The 22,131-nt window shown below is 42.1% G+C and overlaps 1 protein-coding gene across 1 annotated transcript in view; it reads right to left on the reverse strand.

Annotated features, from left to right (window-relative positions):
• LOC134491277 (PH and SEC7 domain-containing protein 3-like) overlaps nucleotides 1–7,940 on the reverse strand; it is a 163,742-nt gene extending 155,802 nt beyond the window's left edge. Inside the window, exon 1 of the mRNA XM_063294914.1 lies at nucleotides 7,827–7,940. Coding sequence (XP_063150984.1) covers nucleotides 7,827–7,847 — 21 coding nt within the window. The 5' untranslated portion in view covers nucleotides 7,848–7,940. The remainder of the gene's footprint in view (nucleotides 1–7,826) is intronic.
• Nucleotides 7,941–22,131: the final 14,191 nt, after the last annotated feature.

Consider the following 22,131-nt stretch of genomic DNA (forward strand, 5'->3'; position numbering starts at 1 on the left):
AGGTTTACCAGACCATCAGAATATGAACAGTTTTGTTCTAAAGATTATTCCTCTTTTGTGCATAACTAAATTAGTATGCATTTTCCCCAACAATATCACTTAAACTGAAAGGGTCTGTTGTGCTTTTCCTGAAATTATCCTTTGCTATTGCTGATTATAATTCCTCAGATAAATCTGGATTGTCTAGTGTTGTGGTAGAGGAAAAAACTTGTCCTAGCTGATAGGTGTCACAGCAGCAGATAATTTGCCATCACAGCAGGATGAGGAGGTGTCAATAAATCTGGAGTACCTATGTTGACTGTTGTAGATTAGGTGAAAACATAAACTAAGTATGTATTGCATAATGGTTACATTTATTAAGCTTAAATGAAACGCTAAAGCTTAAATTGCAGTGGTCAGACAGAGTCCAACCAAGAGGTGGCTGAGATTCTTAGATGTTGTAGAGTTCTCCAGGTCTATTTGGCTTCCCCAGTTCTTACTTTTGGTCAGATTTCAGTTAAAGATCTGACTAATCTTTTCCAGTTCATTTCCATTGTTTGGGGTCAGGATTGAAATCACACCTACTTGGGAACACACTCTATTGAATATTTAGATTAATTTACTCATTCATATGTTTTGTTGCATACAACAATATGGATGTTACTGTAAAAAGTTTTTAACTTCATTATTGTACGGTTCAGGTTTTATGATTTTGTTATGATTTTGTATGTTTCATCACCATGGACTGTAAATGAATCTCTGTAGAGATTCATTTACAGTCCATGGTGTAAAAAAAAAGTAATGTTTACCCTGCTAGCATTTCTACTTTATTAAAGAGGCTGTTTTTGAGTTATTAAATAATGAAGAACAAAAAATGCATTTGGAAGCTGCATTTATAAACACATTTAATAAGAAATAAGATCTGCTAGTGTTGATTTCTGAGTAAATGTGCATAAGGTCACACTACACATCTTTAATTGTTTGATCTACCAATTAAAATTGGAAATGAAAATTCTGTTTGAGATGTGTATATAGGGAGCAGGGCTGGGCTGAATTGAACCTTTTGCAGGTATGCTGCTGGATTTTATTAATCACACCCATCTCTACAAATGAAGGGCCTAAAACATACGTTTCGAGCTATGCTCATTAAATCATGTATGATCATGCAGGGAATTGTAGCTATGCCCCCTACGGCAATGAGTAAGGAATATACATCTACTAAATGCGGCAGATTAGAGATTCTCCATCTCCACATCTATAGAGTACCCTTTGCAAGATAGACTTCCCCAGTTTGCCCTTCATATCTGTTGGACTGTAATTCCCATCACCCCAGCCAGCATAATCAAAAAGTGCATCAGATTGGAAAAGCTGCTGTAAGGCAAGTCCTAATCCCTAACTCCAATGAAATCTTGGAACATGGGATTCTGTTTTACTTATGTTTGCTATGGGCACTGTATACGTACAGTATATTCTCTTCTCTCCCAGACTGTGTGTTTTTAAAACTGTCTTTTAAATAAAGTTTTATTGTTTTTATTATTTTGAATACCTTGTTAATGTATTTTTTTTATTAAAAAAAACCTTCTGGATAGAAATCTGTTTAAAAACAAACAAAAGCTCCTTCACATTTTAAACCTTAAATTTATTGGGAAGAGGAGCGGCCACCTTTGCCTATATTACCGTTTAAAACTGTTTTACTACTGTGTACAACAGGGGCGGGAAACTTTTCTGTTGTTATTGTAAACTGCACTCTGTTAGGGTAACTACAGGTTGTTAGTGGGTGGGGCTAGAGCCAAAGGTGGGTGGGGCACAACTCCCTCCTCCCCCGCCCTTTTGTCTTACCAACTGTCATCTGCTGTAGCAGTAGGCTGCTGAATAAAGGATGGTGAACAAGTCATGCTTACTGGTGCTTCTGAACTTGTCAAGTGGCCCAGGCAGACACCTCCCTAATTCACTGAACTATAAGAAAGAGGACGTATAGCACAATCAAACTTGCTAGATGGAATTCAGCTTCACTAGATTGACTAGACCAGGAAATCAACTCCACAGGAAGGCTCAAACTACTTTTACTGACACTGGCTACAATAACAGAACCTTGCAAGTCTGATGTGCTGCACTTTCTCCTCCTCCTTATATTCCAGTGAAACAGGGAGGTGTCTGCATAAGCTGTTTTCAAATGTTACCTCACTGCTCTGGACTTACAAAATGCTTCAGCCGCTAAGTAACAGTTCCTGCATATTTCTGTCAAGCTCAACTTCATTACTATCCACCCTTTAGATTACCCTGCCTTCTGGGCGGGTCCTTCAGCAGTCCTTCCCTCAAAGATTGCACAGGAAGGAGCAAATCTTGGTAGGAAAGATGATCCTGTAGGCACCCGAGTGCCAAGCCATGCAAGGGTTTCAAGACAATAACTGGCAGTTTGAACTGGACTTAGAAGCAGACTGGTAACCAATGCCTGGAACACAACATAGCTTTCTCACTGCTAAATCTGCTACCTCCAGTTAGCTGATGTCAGCCTCACTATGCAGACCAAACCAAGAAATCAACTCCACAAGAAATCTAAAACTACTTTTATTGCAGTTTTCTGGCTACAGTAACAGAAACTTGCAAGTATAATTGTGCTTGACTTCCCCCCACCCCTTTATACTCATGTGATTACGGGAGGTGTCTGCCTCAATTGCTACTGCGTAACTATTTTTTGTTTGGGATTTATTCCATGTTTTTCCCCTGTCACTTTGGTAACAGATCTGGCCTGTCTATGTCAAAGTCATCTTCCTTACTCTTTACAGCAGATGAAGAGTCACATTTTAGTCTAGTTAAAAATTTGAAGTTATTTTCAAAGGCAGCTTTATGTAGAGCAGATTAGTAGTCTACAGTTGCAATCGAAATTATTCAACCCCCATTGCAAATCAGGTTGATTGTCAAAATGTATAGACTTTCAGCTGTTTGCAATGAACAAATCAAACAAAAATAATTGAAATAGCTCAACACAATGAATACTTCAAGTGATGTCCCCAAAGTCAATTGAAAATGCAACTTATCATGACTTCTCCAGTCTCAAAATTATTCAACCCCTTCATGGCAAGCATCTTCAGTACTTACTAGAGCACTCTTTTGCTGTTATGACCTGCTGCAAATGAGATGCATAGACAGATACCAGCTTCTGGCAGTGTTCCTGAGGAATCAGCCCATTTCTCATGAGCAATGGCCTCCAGTTCAGTAATATTCTTGAGTTTGTGTGCTGCAACCTCCTCCTTCAAATCCCACCAGAGATTTTCTATGGGGTTCAAGTCAGATGACTGTGATGGCCACTGTAGAATCTTCCAGGACTACTTCTGCATCCAAGCCTTAGTGGAATTTGAGGTATGCTTGGGATCATTGTCCTGTTGGAAGTTCCAATGACACCCAAGCTTCAGCTTCCTTATAGACGGCATGACGTTTTCTCCTAGGATTTCCTGATACTTCAATGAATCCATCTTGCCGTCCACACGCTGCAGGTTTCCAGTGCCAGAGGATGCAATGCAGCCTCAGAGCATCACTGAGCCACCACCATGCTTAACTGTAGGCAGAGTGTTCTTTTCAGCGCATGTTTCATTCTTCTTCTTCCAGACATACCGCTGATCCATCAGGCCAAAAAGTTCCAGTTTTGTTTCATCGCTCCACAGAACAGAATCCCAAAACTTCTGTGGCTTATTTACATGATTTTGAGCGTATTGGAGCCGACTTTTCTTGTGCTTTTGGGTCAGTAGTGGTGTACGTCTTGGAGTTCTGGCACGGGAACATTCTGTGTTTAGTAAGCTCCTTACTGTGTTCACTGAAACCTCAGTGCCTGTTGCTACCAAGTCTTGCTGCAGGTCTTTTGCAGTCGCTCGAGGGTTTCTCTCCATCTGCCTTCTCAGAAATCTGGTTGCAGCCATTGACAGCTTCCTTTTTCTGCCCCATCCAGGTAGTGTAACCACTGTTTCTGTCATGAGCACTGCTTGTCAGGACAGTTCCTTTGACTTTGAACTTGTGAACTATGCTTCCAACAGTGACTCTAGGAATATTCTGTGCCTTCGCTATCTTTTTGTACCATTCCTTATTTGTGAAGGGTGATGATCTCTTCTCTTACCTTTTTGGTCCATTCTTTTGACTTAGCCATACTGTATTTCTAAGATGCAGTCAAATGTGACACTCAACAAACCCTTAGCCGCTTCAGGTATTTCATGTGTTCCAGCTCAAGCACACCTGGTGCAACTAATGAAGCCCTTAATTAGTTACATCTGGTGTGCTTGAGACAACACCTAGTTTTGCATAACGTATGCGTGCTGTTGTGACGGATTCTATTCAGGGGGTTGAATAATTTTGAGACTGAAGAAATTATAAGTTGCATTTTCAGTTGAATTTGGGGACACCACTTGAAGCATTCGTTGTTGAGCCATTTCAATTGCTTTTGTTTGATTTGTTCATTGCAAACAGCTGAAAGTCTGTACATTTTGACAATCAACCTGATTTGCAATGGGGGTTGAATAATTTTGATTGCAACTGTATATACAAGAAGATTAGTGCATGAATCACTGTTGCCAAATATTCCAACCCCAAAACTGGCACACCAGCCAAAGTTGGGCAAACCCCCCTCCCAGCCACAACCTCCACCTGCTTCTCTATGCATTGTGGTCCAAACCATAAGGAGCAAAATAAACAAGAGGCTTCAAGGCAATGTTGGAAATTAACAAAATACACTGGCATTTTCAATACCACAGTAATTTTTTCATTATAGTATTGAAGATGCCCAGGGTGTTTTGTTTGAAGTAGGCTATCTTATGCAATCTTATTCCATTCTGCTCATTCAGTAAGGCTTTTACTGGACCAGAAAGATCTTCTGGTATTGCTCCTCCTTTCTTTGTATCAGCCTCTGAGCTGGCAGAGTCAGCAATGAGCTGGGGCTTTATCAGAATCTGGCTTCTCCCTTAGAAGTTCCATTAAGTCATTCAGAATCATAAGATTTCTTCAGGCAGCCCAGCTATTTGACTTTCTGTACTGTTCAGTCATTTTATGAAGACCTCTCGGTCAGCAATTGGTATGGATAATAGAGACACTAATGTAGTTCCATAAGAGTGGGCATCAACTGGGATCTCTGGGTGCAGGTTTTGCTTCTACCAATGTCCTGATTTGAACTGGTAGAGAAGAAAAAAAAAAAAACTGGCATATATAGACTTGAGATATACTTTGAATCACACAGTTACACATACAGTATCTCTGCATCTTTCACAAAACAGGAACGCTATCTGTGGGCATAACAAATTCTTCACTATGCAAAGCAGTTTTCCTGATCATTTGCACTACAAAAACTGCACATAAAGGTTGTATTTCCATTCCTTTGTTAAATGTGCTTAAGCATTCTCCATTTTTCACCTTTTACCAGGTATGCTCTCCCTATGTGTGGACTTTAATTACAACAGCTCTCAGCAATGGCCAAGTTGGCTGCAGATCTATGGGGGATGAAGTCTATACATCTGAAAATAATTATGATTGGGGAAGGCTGGCTGTCATGTAGAAAACAGAATCCAAAAGTACAATCAGGAAATCACAGTGAAGGCACAAAAGCTGCACACTCTGCCTCAGATCAAGGTTCAGGCAAACTTATTTTACAGAAATATGCAAGAGCATTACCTAGGCAAAGGGGGCTGAAACATTCTTCAAGACATAGGAAACAAGATAATATTTGGAAGCAGCTCAGATACCCCTCTGATTCACTGATAATCAGGCTTGCAAGGTTCTGTTATTATAGCTAAACTGAATAAAGTATAGTTCTGATTTTCCTGTGGAGTTGATTTCCTGGTCTGATCTATCTAATGGGGCTGACAATCATGTCAAGCAAATGGATGGACTGCAGCCTGTAAAATGATCCTCTAAGGAAAAGAGACAGACCGTTTCTCCTTTTAATATTAAATAGAACCTGGAGTCCTGTTGGGATGAATCAGACATTTCTTGATCATTTGCTTACAATCCTGCATTATCCATAGAAATAAATGCCTGTCCCCTACAACTCCCACAATGCTTGGTCTGATGAGAACTGAAATCCAAAACATCCAGTAGGCATCAGGTTGCCTAATCTAAACGACAATGTGTAGTATTAGCTCACTGACTTCAAAAGGTGGTCGGCCTACTGTCCAACATCTGGGGTCTTCCTTTTCTTTCTGCAGTGCAGAGCCCCAGGCCAGTCCCCCCATATCCACTGCTGCCCTCTTTCAAGAAAGCAGCTGAAATCTATGCCTTACCCACTCTTAAAATAATTACTGTGCCTTAATGGATCTTTCCATCTTCAAACAGCTGTCAAAACAGAGCCAAATATCAACCATCACTACTAATCATTCCCAAGAAGTTTTCCTTTCTTTCAGGAGAAACTGTTGACAAACATTTGAAAGCACCCTGATTGGGAGAACTTCCCAAGTTCATCACTGCAATCTCTTAAACAGAGTTTGATCTCTAAAACTAAAAATAGGACCCAAACAATCAGATGGAATAGGGAAAAGATCTTTCTCACATCATCCTTCTTTGCATATAAGGAGAACAAACGGACAGACAGATGCTCTCAATCAACTAGAAAAAGGAGAAGAGATCATATGTGCAAGGACCTGCAAGCAATTACAGGATGTACGGCCAGAGTGCGCAAATGCGAGGGGCGGAAATGCGTATTTGCATTCGCTCAACAAATTAACCATTTTTACAGTATGCAGGTAATTAAAAATCTAGGGGCTACGTAAAGAGAGACGGGTCCTGCCCTGATAGGTTTAAAATCTAATTGCCCACCCCATCCTGTGTATGTCTATCACAAGAAAGCCTCCTGAGCGTAGTGGGATTTGCTCATAGGTGAGAGGAGGAAGGATCATGGAACAAACAGAGGTGAAGAAAATCAAAATGACAACCACAGCAAATGCAATGCAAAAATATGTCAACTTGCAACTTTGTTTTGGCTGCTGAAGCACTTTCATTGTAAATTTAGATATCTGTGCACTTTTTAATCCATAGATGATTCTGAAGGGATAGCTGGAAATTAGCCTTATTAAAGTCTGCTTAAATGCTTTATGCTAGCATTATAACACTCCAAATTGCAAACATATTAACAGGAAAAAAAAATAGTTCAGGGCACTGCTTTTCCAATGCCAGCGTTTTCATGCCTACAATAAACCTGCCAGATACATCAGTATTTTTTGTATGATGGGGTAGGGGGAGAGGGGGAAGAAATATGTAATGAGTTCTACAAAAAAAAAAAATGAAGATTTTTAAATCCAGTGTTGAACTACAAAGCTGGAAGGATATGTTATTACACGATTATAATGGTATTCTTTTGCAAAGAGGCTCAGATGGAACTGCCGTGACTCGTTCTCCCACCATTTTCCCCCCCCACAACAACCCTACCAGGTAGATTAGTCCAAATGCGGGTGAGTAACTTTGTGCATGTCTGAGCCACTCCGGAATTTGAACCCGGGTTTCCTCAGCCTAGATTGGACTCGCTCTACGGCCAGGCTTGGTACCCCCTCCCCACCATCACCCCCCCCCCCATCGAAATCCATAAATGTGCTTAAGGGGTGGCGGCTGCCACGAGGGCAGCGGGGAGACGTAATTCTTCCAAAGCTAAAAAGGCAGCGCTGGGGCCGTCTTTGTCTCCCGTTCATTCGCCCACAGGCACAAGGAGCTGATTCTTGGGGTGGGGTCCGGGGCATACAGCGGCATGGCACCTGGGCAGCGTGGATGTGCAGCAGCGCAAGCCACAGGGCACCTCGGGTTACAAAGCTAAGCGCGAAGCAGAAGCAAGCCACGGGGGAAGAGGAGGAGGCGAGTTTTTTTGCGTTTTGTGTTTTTCTTACCCCACCGTCGCTTTCTTCCATCTTCCATCTCCCGCCCCTCTTCCTCTCGCCAGCTGCAACAATAGTCCGAGGAGGGTGGACTGCCCGGCGGCTGCTGCCTCTGGCCCCGCGCGCGGGCTCTTCTCCCACCTTCCTTTCTGCCGCCGATCCTTTTGTTAGAGGCAGAAGCGGAGAAGCGCAACTCGGAGCGGCGGCGGCAGCCGAGGCTGATGACTGACGGCAGCTCCTCTGGCATGTGCCGCCGCCGCCAGCTCGCTCACACGGCTGAAGGATGGCAGCGGCGAGGAGTCGGCATGACAACGCGAGGGGGGCAGCGGCTCCCCAGGCGGCCGCCTCGCCTGACGCTGCCAGCCGCACCAGCCCGGAGGGACGGCGAATCGAGCCTTCTGAGCATGTGCGAAGCCTTCCCTGGCCGCCTTCCCTTCAAGGGCCTGCACATGAGCACTGAGGAGCGGCGAAGCTGTTTCCTGCCCGGAGCGAGGCGAAGCTGGATGGAGCCAAAGCGGAGCCGAGCGAGAAAGAAGAGGCGCCCAAACTGGGACAGGTGCCGGCGGCTTGCTTGCACCTGGTTCCTGCCGTGTCGTCGAGACTCCCTCCGAGTTTGTCTTTCGGGCAGGGCTCCTCGCGGCTCGCTCCCTTGCGAAAGAAAAGGATCGCGCGCGTTCCCTGGGGGGCAGGTATCTATCTGCTGGTTTAGCAAACGCCGTGCAGAAGAGACGCCCATATGCGAGGAAAGTTTTTGTATCTGGATGGCGCCCTGAGGGAACTGGCTTGAAAGGAGGGGAAGGGAGACTTCAACCCCCACCGGAAGCAAAAAACAGGGGGGAAGGAGCTAATTCTCGGGATGGCGTCCCCTACAAAAGCATCATGTTCAAAGGAGCAGGGGGTGTGTTCAGTTACACGTTGTGGCTGCAGTTAACCGCCCAAAGTCCCCCGAAGGGAGGAGATGGGCAGGGACAAATTGGATAACAAATAAATAAATAAATAAAATTCTGTACAACGCCCTTCCCCAAACTGGAGCCTTCCAGATGGGTTGGATTACAACCCCCCCAAAATGTTCCACCAGGTGGGATTCTGGGAGCAGCGTTCCACTTATCTGGAGGGCACCGCATTGGAGAAGGCAGCTGTAGGCACTCTCCTGGGAGTAAGCGGTCAGTGGGGCTGATTTCTGAGAATCAGCATGAATTGATGCTGAATCCCACCAACCAGTGGGAAATAAATATATTCAGCCTTTTTATATCCCGCTGATTTGAATGTGCCCTGAACTGTCAGAGGCACAGAGTGTCAAAGAGCAGAAAATAATTATTTAGGGATATATATGCAAATAGCCTGGAGTTAGTTTCACTGAAATCTGTCTGGCAAACTTTTGACAAGGCTTGAATCAGATTGCATTATTTTTCTTTTTTATCTGAGGAACAAAGGAAGCTGCTGTTTTTCCTAGACTTTCTTGGAAATACCAAACCATCTGCAGGAAAAAGACTTCTCTGAGCATAAAGTTACAGCCCTTTTGGATCGTTATACTGAAGGGAGGTTTCATATGAACTTTCTGCCCCAACCATTAAAAGATCTAGAATTGCCTTGTCCAGGAAGAACTGCAGGTTTAATCTTTCACTTTTCCTTGACAATGGTGCCTTTGGGTGGGCTTGTTTAGGTTTTCTTATAAATCTGAAAACAAGATTTCTTATAAATCTGAAAAAGATTTAAAGGACACACTTGGATGTGTGTTCCTGCATTTCGCAAGCCCAGCACATTAAGTACAGAGAAAGTCATCAGTTTGTTGTTGACTCAAGTGTGACTCACACTTAAGAGAAAGCCAGTTCTGAGCACAAAACAGATTTATCTAGGCCACGTGGGTGCGCCCAACTTTCCTGGTGGCTGTGCCTTCTCTCTCTCTCTTACTCTCCCTCTGCATACCAGCTGCTGAAAGAGGAGAAAACCTTGATCAGGCTCTTGTTTTTGGACTGGTCTGGCACAGTAGGAAACAGGATGCAAGATGGGGGGGGGGGTCCTTCTCCCTCTATATGTATAAACACTCATATTTTTCTCCAGAAATCATTGATAAGTTTCTTTTAAGTTGATTTACATTTTCTAATCAGATCTGCAGAAAGAAAAACAAATGAGCAACAAAGAACAACAAAAGAGCCACAGTGGCTGCATGGAGTCCATCAAGAGAAAATCAAGCACTTAAAATCATGAAAACAGGATTAAAAATCTTGTGGTTTTAAATACACGTGGGATAGCTATTTATCCTTTTCTGGATTGTGGCATATCAAGAGACTGTCTTTTCATGGAGGGCAGAGGCCCCCTTTTTTCATAAAAATAGGAAGGACAGAAACAGATACATTAAACCGAGAGTAGAAATTGTTTATCGTGGGGTTTTTTGTATAAATCACATTCAGTGAGGTTGTAGATCATGCTTATGTCATAAGCCACAGCTTAGTTTATTGGATTCAACCACTCATCTTAGGAGTATAAATCCAACATAAGTCACATAAAATGGGTGCTATTTTAATATTTCACTTACAGAGTCTTTAAAAAAGAGAATTATTAAAGCTATTGGCCTGGCTTTCAGTGACCCAAATATCATGTATTTACAATTGTATATCTGTCAACATCCCAAATCTGAGACTTGGGTTCATACATTGTGCTAAGCCACAATCCAATTTGTTTGGATTTGGCATAGTTCATGTGAACCCTGGCTTTATTGGTTGCCTGCCATAATTTATGGCTTAGCGTGAGGTGTGAATAAGCCACTTGCACCTTACTCAACAAACCATGGGATTTAGTGTGATCTGTAGCCTTTTGGCTAACATAAGGAACGTCCTGCTAGATAAAATCAAGATCCAACAGGCTACTCCTGCATAATTATGAATGATCTCTCCTGCCAATTACAGGGACTAGATGATCTATCAAAAAGTTGTGAGCAGGACAAGAAGTAGCTTTGCCTTGCTCCTGATACAATAAATAGATGCAGTGGTTGTTTGACTTTGTTTTAATGACTTCTGCAGGGGGCCTTCAGAACTCTTTGTATGGAACGTGGGCAAGAACATAGCATTTGTGTACTGTGGCTGCAGGGCAAAGTTTTCAAGCCTAGGGTGGAGTCTGCCTCTATCTTGATTTACATATCCTGCTGCTAGCCTCCAGCTGTGAGTTAGCCAGCCACACACAGAGGCAAGCTGATCTGGAAACGTTACTGTACACCAAGACATATGGTTGCAATTTGGTTGGCGACAGCATGTTATAGAGTATTATATCACATGACAGCTCTGATCAGCTAGCATGCCAGATGAATGAATAACACTTGAAAAATTGCAGGAGAGAGGAGTACGTAGGGAAAACAGGGTGGAATATATGCCTTGTTTAATATCACTTAAGCTAGACTATGCTGATATTCAGCATTTGGACCATTTTTCAGATACAGTATGTAAGTCTTTTTGTTGTCCTTACAGCAACCTTGTAAATTCAATACTGTTACTGCAAAAATATGATCAGCAACAATATGTTTCTATATCTTCCCTTTCCTAAAAGGAAAGTTCCAGTCCTGGGTTCTAACAGTCGTTCCAAACAGGGCACTCCATTCTTTTCTCCCTTACCACTTTCCTTTTCCAACTATAATGGTATGTTCCACCTCTCCTGAATGTGCTCACTCTTCATGGGCTCTTTACTGATGCTTTTGCCACATGTACCCACACGCACGGACCCACTTTCATAAATCTTGTAGTTCTGACAAGCATGCTGATGCAACCCTTGTCTCCTCCACACTCCATTTTGGCCCAGTCAAAATGTACCAAACTCAACAGGAGGTTTTAATGTTAGTGTGATGTTGCAGATGGGAGGATGTTGGTGTTAGCATAGTGTTACAGATGGGAAGTTGAAGTAGAGATAGGTGAGAGTTTGTATAAAATGATCTAGTAGATTCATGGTGGAATCAAAGGAAGGAAACCCAGGAGTCATGTCTTGGTTTGTACCCACTGTGGATACCTATTCCATAGAATGTTTACATTATATTCAGGACACATAATTTAATTATTTAAGGCTATGTGGAATCAGATTGATCCAGCTTTCTGTTCCCATATCTGTGGGAACCTCACAGATATGGCATGGCAGCAATAGCACCTTCACACTTGTTCTCCCAGCAACTGCTCTTCAGCCTGTGGCATCACACTCCTGGTAATTGTCAGCCTTCTCTGGTAGACCAGACAGGAAACACGACCAGATAAGCTAATTCTACTTTATGGTAAGGCTACATTAACAGAATTTTGAAATCTGAAAATTCCATTCTCCCACCATCTCCTTTACAGCCTGAGAACCTAGGGAGGGTCCTTTCTGAGCCTCGTACCCTGCCCACTATCCAGCTGCGGGCTATGCTGTCTCTTAGTGACCATTCCTTAGGCAGCATCTCTTCATCCTGTCCCCCAAGGTCTTTCCCAGATACCATTACATAACGAAGTGTTATACAGCCATCATGACTGAGGGCCATTGACACCCTTCTTCCCATTCATTGGTATAGTTTTCCTGGAGACAAGTATTGTAAGACAAGTGTAATTACATATGTCGATATGATGTATCCATATCCTAGAAACAGACTAAAGGTCCAGCAAGAAGTATTTGGTGGCCGAAATTTACCATGGCTGATGTATTTACTGACTGCTGGAAGAATAAAAAGCAATCTCAAGAAAAGAGGGTTTTTAAGAGAAATGATAGAATTTGAAACACATGTACAGAACCAATATCACCTATTAGGATGTAGATAAAGATTACTATTAAAATATGACAAGGAGAAAATTGGAACAAAATGTTTTACAGATGGTACATAACTCTGTCTATAATTTCAAAAATAAATCATATAATGTTGGATATGTTTTAATATAAAAGGAACATTTTATCATATGTTGTGGTCATGTAAGAAAATTTAAAACTGCTGAAATATACTGTATGTATAAAAAGTACTTGCCTGTATCGGTCCTCAACCATTTTTCTGTACTATGTCCAGTTGTACAATAATCTTGTAGAGTTACAGCAATCTGAGCTATATACAAAATTCCAAATAATGTAGACATGCAGAAAGGTACCATTTACTTATTATTAAGGAGCACCAACATCTTATTTATTTATCTATCTATCTATCTATCTATCTATCTATCTATCTATCTATCTATCTATCTAATTTGTCCCCGCCCATCTTCTCCCATCGGGGGACTCAACAGCCAAACACACCTTTGTTGTTGTTGTTTATTCGTTCAGTCGCTTCCGACTCTTCGTGACTTCATGGACCAGCCCACACCAGAGCTTCCTGTCGGTCGTCAACACCCCCAGCTCCCCCAGGGACGAGTCCGTCACCTCTAGAATATCATCCATCCACCTTGCCCTTGGTCGGCCCCTCTTCCTTTTGCCCTTCACTCTCCCTAGCATCAGCATCTTCTCCAGGGTGTCCTGTCTTCTCATTATGTGGCCAAAGTATTTCAGTTTTGCCTTTAATATCATTCCCTCAAGTGAGCAGTCTGGCTTTATTTCCTGGAGGATGGACTGGTTTGATCTTCTTGCAGTCCAAGGCATTCAAACACACCTAGATGACTGCAACTCTTCCATACTATAAACTCACCACACAACAGCTGGGTGGCCTAGTATCTATTTGAAGGGCTATGCTGATCAGTTCTAGTTAAAAATAAGTAAGAATAAGAGAATGGGCCTTGGAGCAATGCTATTGTGGAAGCTAAAGTAATGTAATCTAGTACAGTGTTTCTCAACCTGGGCAGCTTGAAGACGTGTGGACTTCAATTTCCAGAATTCCCCAGCCAGCCTTGCTGGAGTTGAAGTCCACACATCTTCAAGCTGCCCAGGTTGAGAAACACAGATCTAATATGAGATTGGGAGAGCCTCATTGGGTAACTCTTTACTAGCAAACAGTGTGCTAAGCCAAAATCCAGTCAAACCAATTAAATTAAATTAAATTAAATGCAATGAGGGGACTCAGTTTCCTTCTCTCAAGCTGACCTACACCACAGAATTCTGAGGTCCAATAAGAAGGATATCCATAGATCACATTGCGCTTCATAGAGAAAGTAGGATATAAATCCAACAAACAATGTGAATAAATCGGTTTTGCATAAATATTGTAGCCAAAAATGTTTTTTTTCAAAAAGCAGTTTTCAGTACCAATTTGTCCAGTTGCATTGCTTGGCGATATGATAAAACAAATGGCAATTTCATCTCACTCTGTCCCTCCTCCCAAGATTTTTCTCTGGCTTAGAATTCAAAGTCTAGTTGCATAACAGCAGACAGAGGGTCTAAAATACATATTGTTTAGGATACATGAGCAAAAGGTACAATTTTAAATTGTACCTCTTCAAAGAATAGCTTCTTTGAAAATGTATTTTCTCCAGTACTAAGCCCTTGCTGACTGCAGTGAACCAGGTGGACAGATAATTCAGAGAAGTGATCCTTTGTTGTGTATATTCTCCTTTTATATTGCCACATAATTATGTCTTGCAAATATATCATCTACTTGTTAGCTGCCATCTGGATCTGATGCCAGCCCTGTTCCCTTCATGTCTGTGCTTAGGATGCAGATGAGTGGGGGAAGCTATTGAATTTCAGCTTTCAGCCATGGCATATGCTGGGAACTAAAACTCCCAGGAGGGACTATGTAGAGTTGCAAACATGCAGCAACTTCATTTGGCATGCTTACCAACTTCCTCAACCTGGCAATTTCCAAATATGTTGGACTACAACTCCAGAATCATGGGTGGAATACTCCAGCACATCTGGAAGCCACAGTGTTGGAGAAAGCTGATACATGTAAGCTGGAAGAACGTTCTCCAACAACATGTAGTTGATACACCAAGCGCTCACTGAGAAAGCTCATACAGTCATTTATATGGTTCCAAATCAAGCCAAAAAACAGCTTACAATTTTGCACAATTGATACTGCATCAATGTCAAGAAAGGTAAGTGAAATAAAACCATAAGAGCAACATTCTTGTCTTAAATGTAGGAGCCAAAGTTTGCTTTAGTACTGAGTAAACCACAATTAACTGGGTTTGCACATGGTAGGCCAGAACTAAGCAAACTACAATGTGGCTTACCATAATAAGTGAATCTGGCTATGATTTGCTTAACTATGATTTGTTGACTAAGCCCAATTGTGCTCACATGAATCATCAAGCCATAGCTATGGTTTACAAGCTGAGTTGCCACAAGGTGGTAAATCAAAACTAATCAAGCCACATTTTGTCTTAAAAGGATGTGTTGGTTCCTGGATATAATGGTTACAATAGGTAAAACAAGCTTCCTTTCTAAGTTGCTCTCTTTTAACTTTCCCACTGATTCTCAGGGTCTATTTCAGTGCATTATCAACAGAAGACAAATGTGTCATCCTGTTGGCTTGAATGACCCAGGACTGTAGAATTAACTGTCCTCCAATTTACCTGGTGCAGTGGGAGACAGTGTGGTACAATGGGTAAGATGCTAGATTAGGAACATGGAGATCCAAGCTCTAGTCTACTCTGAGCCATGGAAGCCCACTGGGTGGCTTTGGGCCAGTCACTCTCCCTCAACCCAATCTACCTCAAGGGTTGTTGTTGAGGGGAGAACTAGGAGGAGGAAGCACTATATACCCCATCGTGAACTCCTGAAGGAAAGGCAGAGTAAAAATCAAATGAATTAATGCCTATATTTAGGTGACTGTCTTTTCTATTGTTTTTTTTAAGAGAGGTCGTTAATTTTGTAAAGTTGCACAATTCTGCATCGTAAGTAATGCAGCTTCTTAGCCTCTGGTTTTACCTGCTTCCAGGATGACATTCTTAACAAAAGTTGACAACTTAAGCTACTGCAATCACGGTCATGGCCTGGAAGGTATTTAGACTTGAAGCGAAAGATAAGATTGGGGTGGATAACCTTTTAGTTGTTGGAAGCCATACTTGACACAGCGTGGAGAGACTAACAGTCTCTCTGGGTGGGGCACTCATGCAAAGTAGACAAGGTTTATGGCACAAGGACAAGAATTTGCTCCCATGCATTGGAATGGGAGGCATTTTGAAATGTTTCCTTTGCTTCTGAAACTATATTAAGCCAATTTTAAGGTTTACATCACATTTTTTGTGACGGAGTTGCCTGAAAATACTGGGAAACCACATGACTGACTTGGGGCAATTGTGATCTGAGGGGGTCAACTGGAAAAAGAGGGTCTGGGGGCTATCTGCAGGCCTGCAGCCACAAATTGTACCCTCCTACTCCATATACAGAAGTTGTCCAATCTTATTACAATGCTGATGACCTTCATCACACCACATATAGCAAGAAAGTTTAGCAGATTTAGAGTAGCCAAGCAGCAAACAATTCTGTTCTCCAACACCATGATGCTGTTGGATCTCATCTCCATCTGCTGGTATCTGTTCGTTGACCATTGGAGAGGTTACCGTATACTAATACTCACAAGCAGTATGCTCACCCCAATACACTACTATCCAACTAATCCGATCTAGCATGTCACAGATAGATCAGAGGACATACAGATTAGCATATGGATTTAATGTTGGATTCTGCCAAGGAGACTTTATTTGTCAAGCCATTAAGAAGTCTTTGTTGATGTGCTGAGAGAAGGAAAGTATGGAAGATGTTCATTAAGCAACCATAGTCCAAAACTGTCACTCTTGAGGACCCTTAGAACTTTTGCAGAATCTAGGCATCCTAGAACACATTTAGATGCTCTGTGCCACACAACATCAGCAACCACTATAAAAGTGACACTGTCCCTAGTGATGGCTTTATTAGAAATCAGGCGGGAGAGGTGGGAATTAATCTAAATCACTTTTAGTTGGGTTTAGGAATAATATAATAAGTGGAGAGGTTAAGAGTTATAGAGCAAATCACAACTTTATACTTGCACAGCATCATGTGTGGTATAAGAGATAATGCACATCTTCATCTGCCATCCAGGATACAGGAGCAAGTACTGAGCTCTGTGCTCATATTTAAGTTGCTACAGACATAAATATAAGCACAGTCCACTCCTATGATATTACATGACCTTGGGTAACTTTACATAAGTTTAATTTTGTTTAATAAGGCGAACTTAGTTTTATTTTAACTTCAAAGTTCTGCCATTTCATGGAAAAGCAAATGGACTTACAAACATGGGATTTAATACACTGTAATCTGCAGGACAGATGTTGTGGCAGGCTCTCCTAAACAAGTCAAATATGTATTTTTTTTTCCTTGGGTTCTCCCCACCACCACTCAAGCAAATGTGGCGGTGCAGTAGCAGCAGAGTCAGTACGACTCATGTGAACAGCGCAAGGGCCACTTGAGTGTGTGACTCCCTGCCTGCTTGTGCAGTGAGACAGGGAAAAATAATTATATGTGGCAAGCACCGATTGCTGGTTCAGGAGATTAAAAATGGCCAGGTTACTAAACTTAACCTCTGTAACTCAAAGAGGTTTTTCATATAGTACCTATGGAGGGAGATGCTAATTCACAGAAATTATGCTTCCCGCAAATGTGATCTGATTTTGTAAACAAGGGTGTCATCTTACCAGAGGCATGTGGATATCGTATATGAATTAGCCAGTGATTGCAGCTAACGTGCAACAAAAAGCTTTATGGAGCTACCGGTATTTCCAAAAATCTACCCGTCTAACAGAATGTACCCTCCATTACTGCCAAAACAGGATTCCAGATAATAGATCAAGGGAACAACATTCTGAATGCTTCCCTATGTAAAGGGAGGGAAAACCCACACACACCCTGTACAGGTAGAAAATGTACCCAGGAAAAGACATTCATTGGAGAACAAGGAGAACAAAGCATGTTTTAATTTCTTTGTCTCAGCAAGGAGAATAATCTCTACATGAGGCCCATCAAACCACTAACCACCCCATTCAGTTAAGCTTTATGAATTATAGAAAATAATGCTCTTACCGCACTCTTTTGGAATTAAGCTGCTACCTCAGGATTTTATTACAAGACCCAAGGTGCACTGTTCATGCCACCTAAAACTGCAGGAGGCAATACTCTATGTCAGACTTTACAGGTCATTATCTTCCCCAGTCAAGTGCTGCCCAGATCAAACTGCCCTCCAGTAACGCAGACCTTTCCCAATTGTTGGATATCCATAACAATATAGATACTCTGTTTTTAAGTATTCATTGTATTTGGTCCTCATCTTTCTTCTCTTACCCTTTGTGTTTTTTTAAGAGTTCATTTTATTGTTTCAGAAGACAAAAAAACCCTGCAGAAAATGGCTAATTCCACACTCCTCTACCACAACCTTTCTCAACCTTTTGACCCTGGAGGAATCCTTGAAACATTTTTCAGGCCAAGGGTGTAAGGTATAGAAAAATACAATTTGTAAATAAGCAAGATCTATATAAACATATAGAGCAATATCATATAGATCTTGGTTGGGGGAGATTTTTAGGTGCAAATATTAATATTAGTTAATAGCGAAGGGGGGAGCAATATATGTAAAAAGTTTAAACTAGTGAGCAACACAATGTTACACCTTTAAAACTAACAACAAGTCAGGAAAAGATAGTGGGAAACTCATTAAATGATAATAGCTAACCCAAGTAAAGCTTTCAATGGCTTACAAATAAGGTAACAACTTAGAACGCTTTCAAAAGAGAACAAAGGGAAGGATGGGCCTCTTTGTGAGTAGCTTAACAGAAAGAGAGAGACGGTGGGACCCTATGCCATTAGCACTATGCAATCAACATCAGGATGACCTCTCCATAAACTAGGGTAGGATGTGCCAAAGGAATGCAAGGGAGGAAATAGCAGGCAGGGGCCTCCACTGGGAACAAGGAGATAAGGTTTGGTGAAAATAAGGATGAGGGATGAGGCGGTCGGAAGATTGTGCGTCTGAGACCCTAACCAATGGGAGATCAGGCTAGGGAAAAGGCGACGGGCGAAGGGATGACCTATAGAGTGTAAACCCACCTATCCCGGGGGGGGGGGAGGTATAAGAAAGTGTGTATTTGTAATTTTGGGTGTGGCATCTTTCCTTTTGATCGGACTCTGCGTAGCCTGGTCAAGGTGCCCACCGCGCTTTGCAAACCGCTCAAATAAAGTAAGTTCCTTTTCAGAGATCTCTGGTCTGGGTTTCATTATTTTTATAACCAACAAGGGGAACCTCTGCACATTCAGGCTCAAATATAGGCCACACGTTACAAAATTATTGTATTCGTTCCATGGGTAGGCCTCTATATCTGCACTAACAGTGTTCTTAAACTAGAAATAAGGAATAAAACTTACCTCTTTAATGTGAAGTTGCCCAAATTTGAAATGATTTTTTAAATAAATCCTGATCTCCCAGGGAAGCCCTGGTGACCTCTCACAGAACCCAAGGGCTCCATGGAACCCTGGTTGAGAAACCCTGCTCTACCATCTCTCATGGTACAAGACACCTCACTAACTGTGTTTGAGGGACATATCCTCATGAGGTTGCCTCCACTTCATCCCTATCCTGTTGTTCAGGCAGCTAAAACAGACTTTAAATATTCTTGTGTGGAAGTGTTGTTTTCTTTTTTCATCTGACCCAAAGCTTGACATCTGGACAATCTGGATTAGTAATCTTCTTAGCTCCAATTGGCCATGGAAGTATGCTGTGAGAATGGTTCTTCCTGCTGAGTCACTGCAACTATACTGCCATTTTGCCTTGATTGGGAGAGGGGCCATCATCCTGGCTTCAACAACTTTTTCTGTTTTTATTTAACAGCAAAGTCAATCTACAGTGGTGTTGACACCTCCTACAAGGGTCAACATACCTTTGAAAACCTTTGTTTCACAGTCTTACACCACATTAATTTCACCATCTTCAACAATGCTGTCCAAAACTGAAATATTAATTAACTAATATTACTTAATTACAACTCTGGGCATTTAGCAATGAAAAGTAATGAAAGTTTCCACTCCTCCTAAAAAAGGAAGCCACCCCTCTCCCAACAATTTCCATGGATATATCGATCTCATGGAAAACCAAAACTCCAAATGTAGGCATATTTTTAAAGCAGACATCTACAGAGCATCTTACAACCACCCTAGCAACCACATGGTTGCTTTCTCTCCTTACTACAATTATTTATTAGAATGTATTTATTTATTTCTTCAGCAAAGGATCGTTACCTTGTCGTGGTGCTGGAGCTTGACCACCTCAATGATGCCATGAGCTAAACCGTGAAGGGCCACCCAAGACGGGAAGGTCATGACAGAGAGGTCAGACTAAATGCGATCCCTGGGGAAGGTAATGGCAACCCACCCCAGTATTCTTGCCGTGAAAACTAAATGGATCAGTACAACCAGAGATATGTCAGTATACCATCGGAGGATGAGACCCCCAAGTCGGAAGATGGTCAAAATTCTACTGGGGAGGAACAGAGGATGAGTTCAACTAGCCCCAGACGTGATGACGCAGCTAGCTCAAGGCCGAAAGGACGGCTAGCGGCCGACGGTGCCGGTGGTGAACGGCGAATCCGATGTTCTAAGGATCAACACACCATTGGAACCTGGAATGTAAGAACTATGAGCCAGGGCAAATTGGATGTGGTTATTGGTGAGATGTCAAGATTAAAGATAGACATTTTGGGCGTCAGTGAACTGAAATGGACTGGAATGGGCCACTTCACATCAAATGACCACCAGATCTACTCCTGTGGACAAGAGGACCACAGAAGAAATGGAGTAGCCATCATAATAGTAAAGTGCCTAAAGCAGTGCTTGGATACAATCCAAAAAATGACAGAATGATCTCAATTTGAATTCAGGGCAAGCCATCTAACATCACAGTGATCCAAATATATGCCCCAACCACAGATGCTGAAGAAGCTGAAGTAGAGCAGTTCTATGAGGATCTGCAGCACCTACTGGACAACACGCCTAAAAGAGATGTTATTTTCATCACGGGAGACTGGAATGCTAAGGTGGGCAGTCAAATGACACCTGGAATTACAGGTAAGCATGGCCTGGGAGAACAAAATGAAGCAGGACATAGGCTGATAGAATTTTGCCAAGACAACTCACTCTGCATAACAAACACTCTCTTCCAACAACCTAAGAGATGGCTTTATACATGGACTTCACCAGATGGACAACACCGAAATCAGATTGACTACATCCTTCGCAGCCAAAGGTGGCGGACATCTATACAGTCGGTAAAAACAAGACCTGGAGCTGACTGTAGTTCCGATCACGAACTCCTTCTTGCACAATTTAGGATCAGACTAAAGAGATTAGGGAAGACCCACAGATCAGCTAGATATGAGCTCACTAATATTCCTAAGGAATATGCAGTGGAGGTGAAGAATCAATTTAAGGGACTGGACTAGTAGATAGGGTCCCGGAAGAACTCTGGACAGAAGTTCGCAACATTGTTCAAGAGGCGGAAACAAAATACATCCCAAAGAAAGAGAAAACCAAGAAGGCAAAATGGCTGTCTGCTGAGACACTAGAAGTAGCCCAAGAAAGAAGGAAAGCAAAAGGCAACAGTGATAGGGGGAGATATGCCCAATTAAATGCAAAATTCCAGAGGTTAGCCAGAAGAGATAAGGAATTATTTTTAAACAAGCAATGCATGGAAGTGGAAGAAGACAATAGAATAGGAAGGACAAGAGACCTCTTCCAGAAAATTAGAAACATTGGAGGTAAATCCCAGGCAAAAATGGGTATGATCAAAAACAAAGATGGCAAGGACCTAATAGAAGAAGAAGAGATCAAGAAAAGGTGGCAAGAATATACGGAAGACCTGTATAGGAAGGATAACAATATCGGGGATAGCTTTGACGGTGTGGTCAGTGAGCTAGAGCCAGACATCCTGAAGAGTGAGGTTGAATGGGCCTTAAGAAGCATTGCTAATAACAAGGCAGCAGGAGACGATGGCATCCCAGCTGAACTGTTCAAAATCTTGCAAGATGATGCTGTCAGGGAAATGCACGCTATATGCCAGCAAATTTGGAAAACACAAGAATGGCCATCAGATTGGAAAAATTCAACTTATATCCCCATACCAAGAGAGGGAAGCACTAAAGGATGTTCAAACTATCGAACAGTGGCACTCATTTCACATGCCAATAAGGTAATGCTCAAGATCCTGCAATTCAGCAATTCATGGAGCGAGAATTGCCAGATGTACAAGCTGGGTTTAGAAAAGGCAGAGGAACTAGGGACCAAATTGCCAATATCTGCTGGATAATGGAAAAAGCCAGGGAGTTTCAGAAAAACATCTATTTCTGTTTTATTGACTATTCTAAAGCCTTTGACTGTGTGGACCATAACAAATTGTGGCAAGTTCTTAGTGGTATGGGGATACCAA

This window comes from Candoia aspera, chromosome 2 (assembly GCF_035149785.1).
Source record: "Candoia aspera isolate rCanAsp1 chromosome 2, rCanAsp1.hap2, whole genome shotgun sequence".
Lineage (NCBI taxonomy): Eukaryota > Metazoa > Chordata > Lepidosauria > Squamata > Boidae > Candoia > Candoia aspera.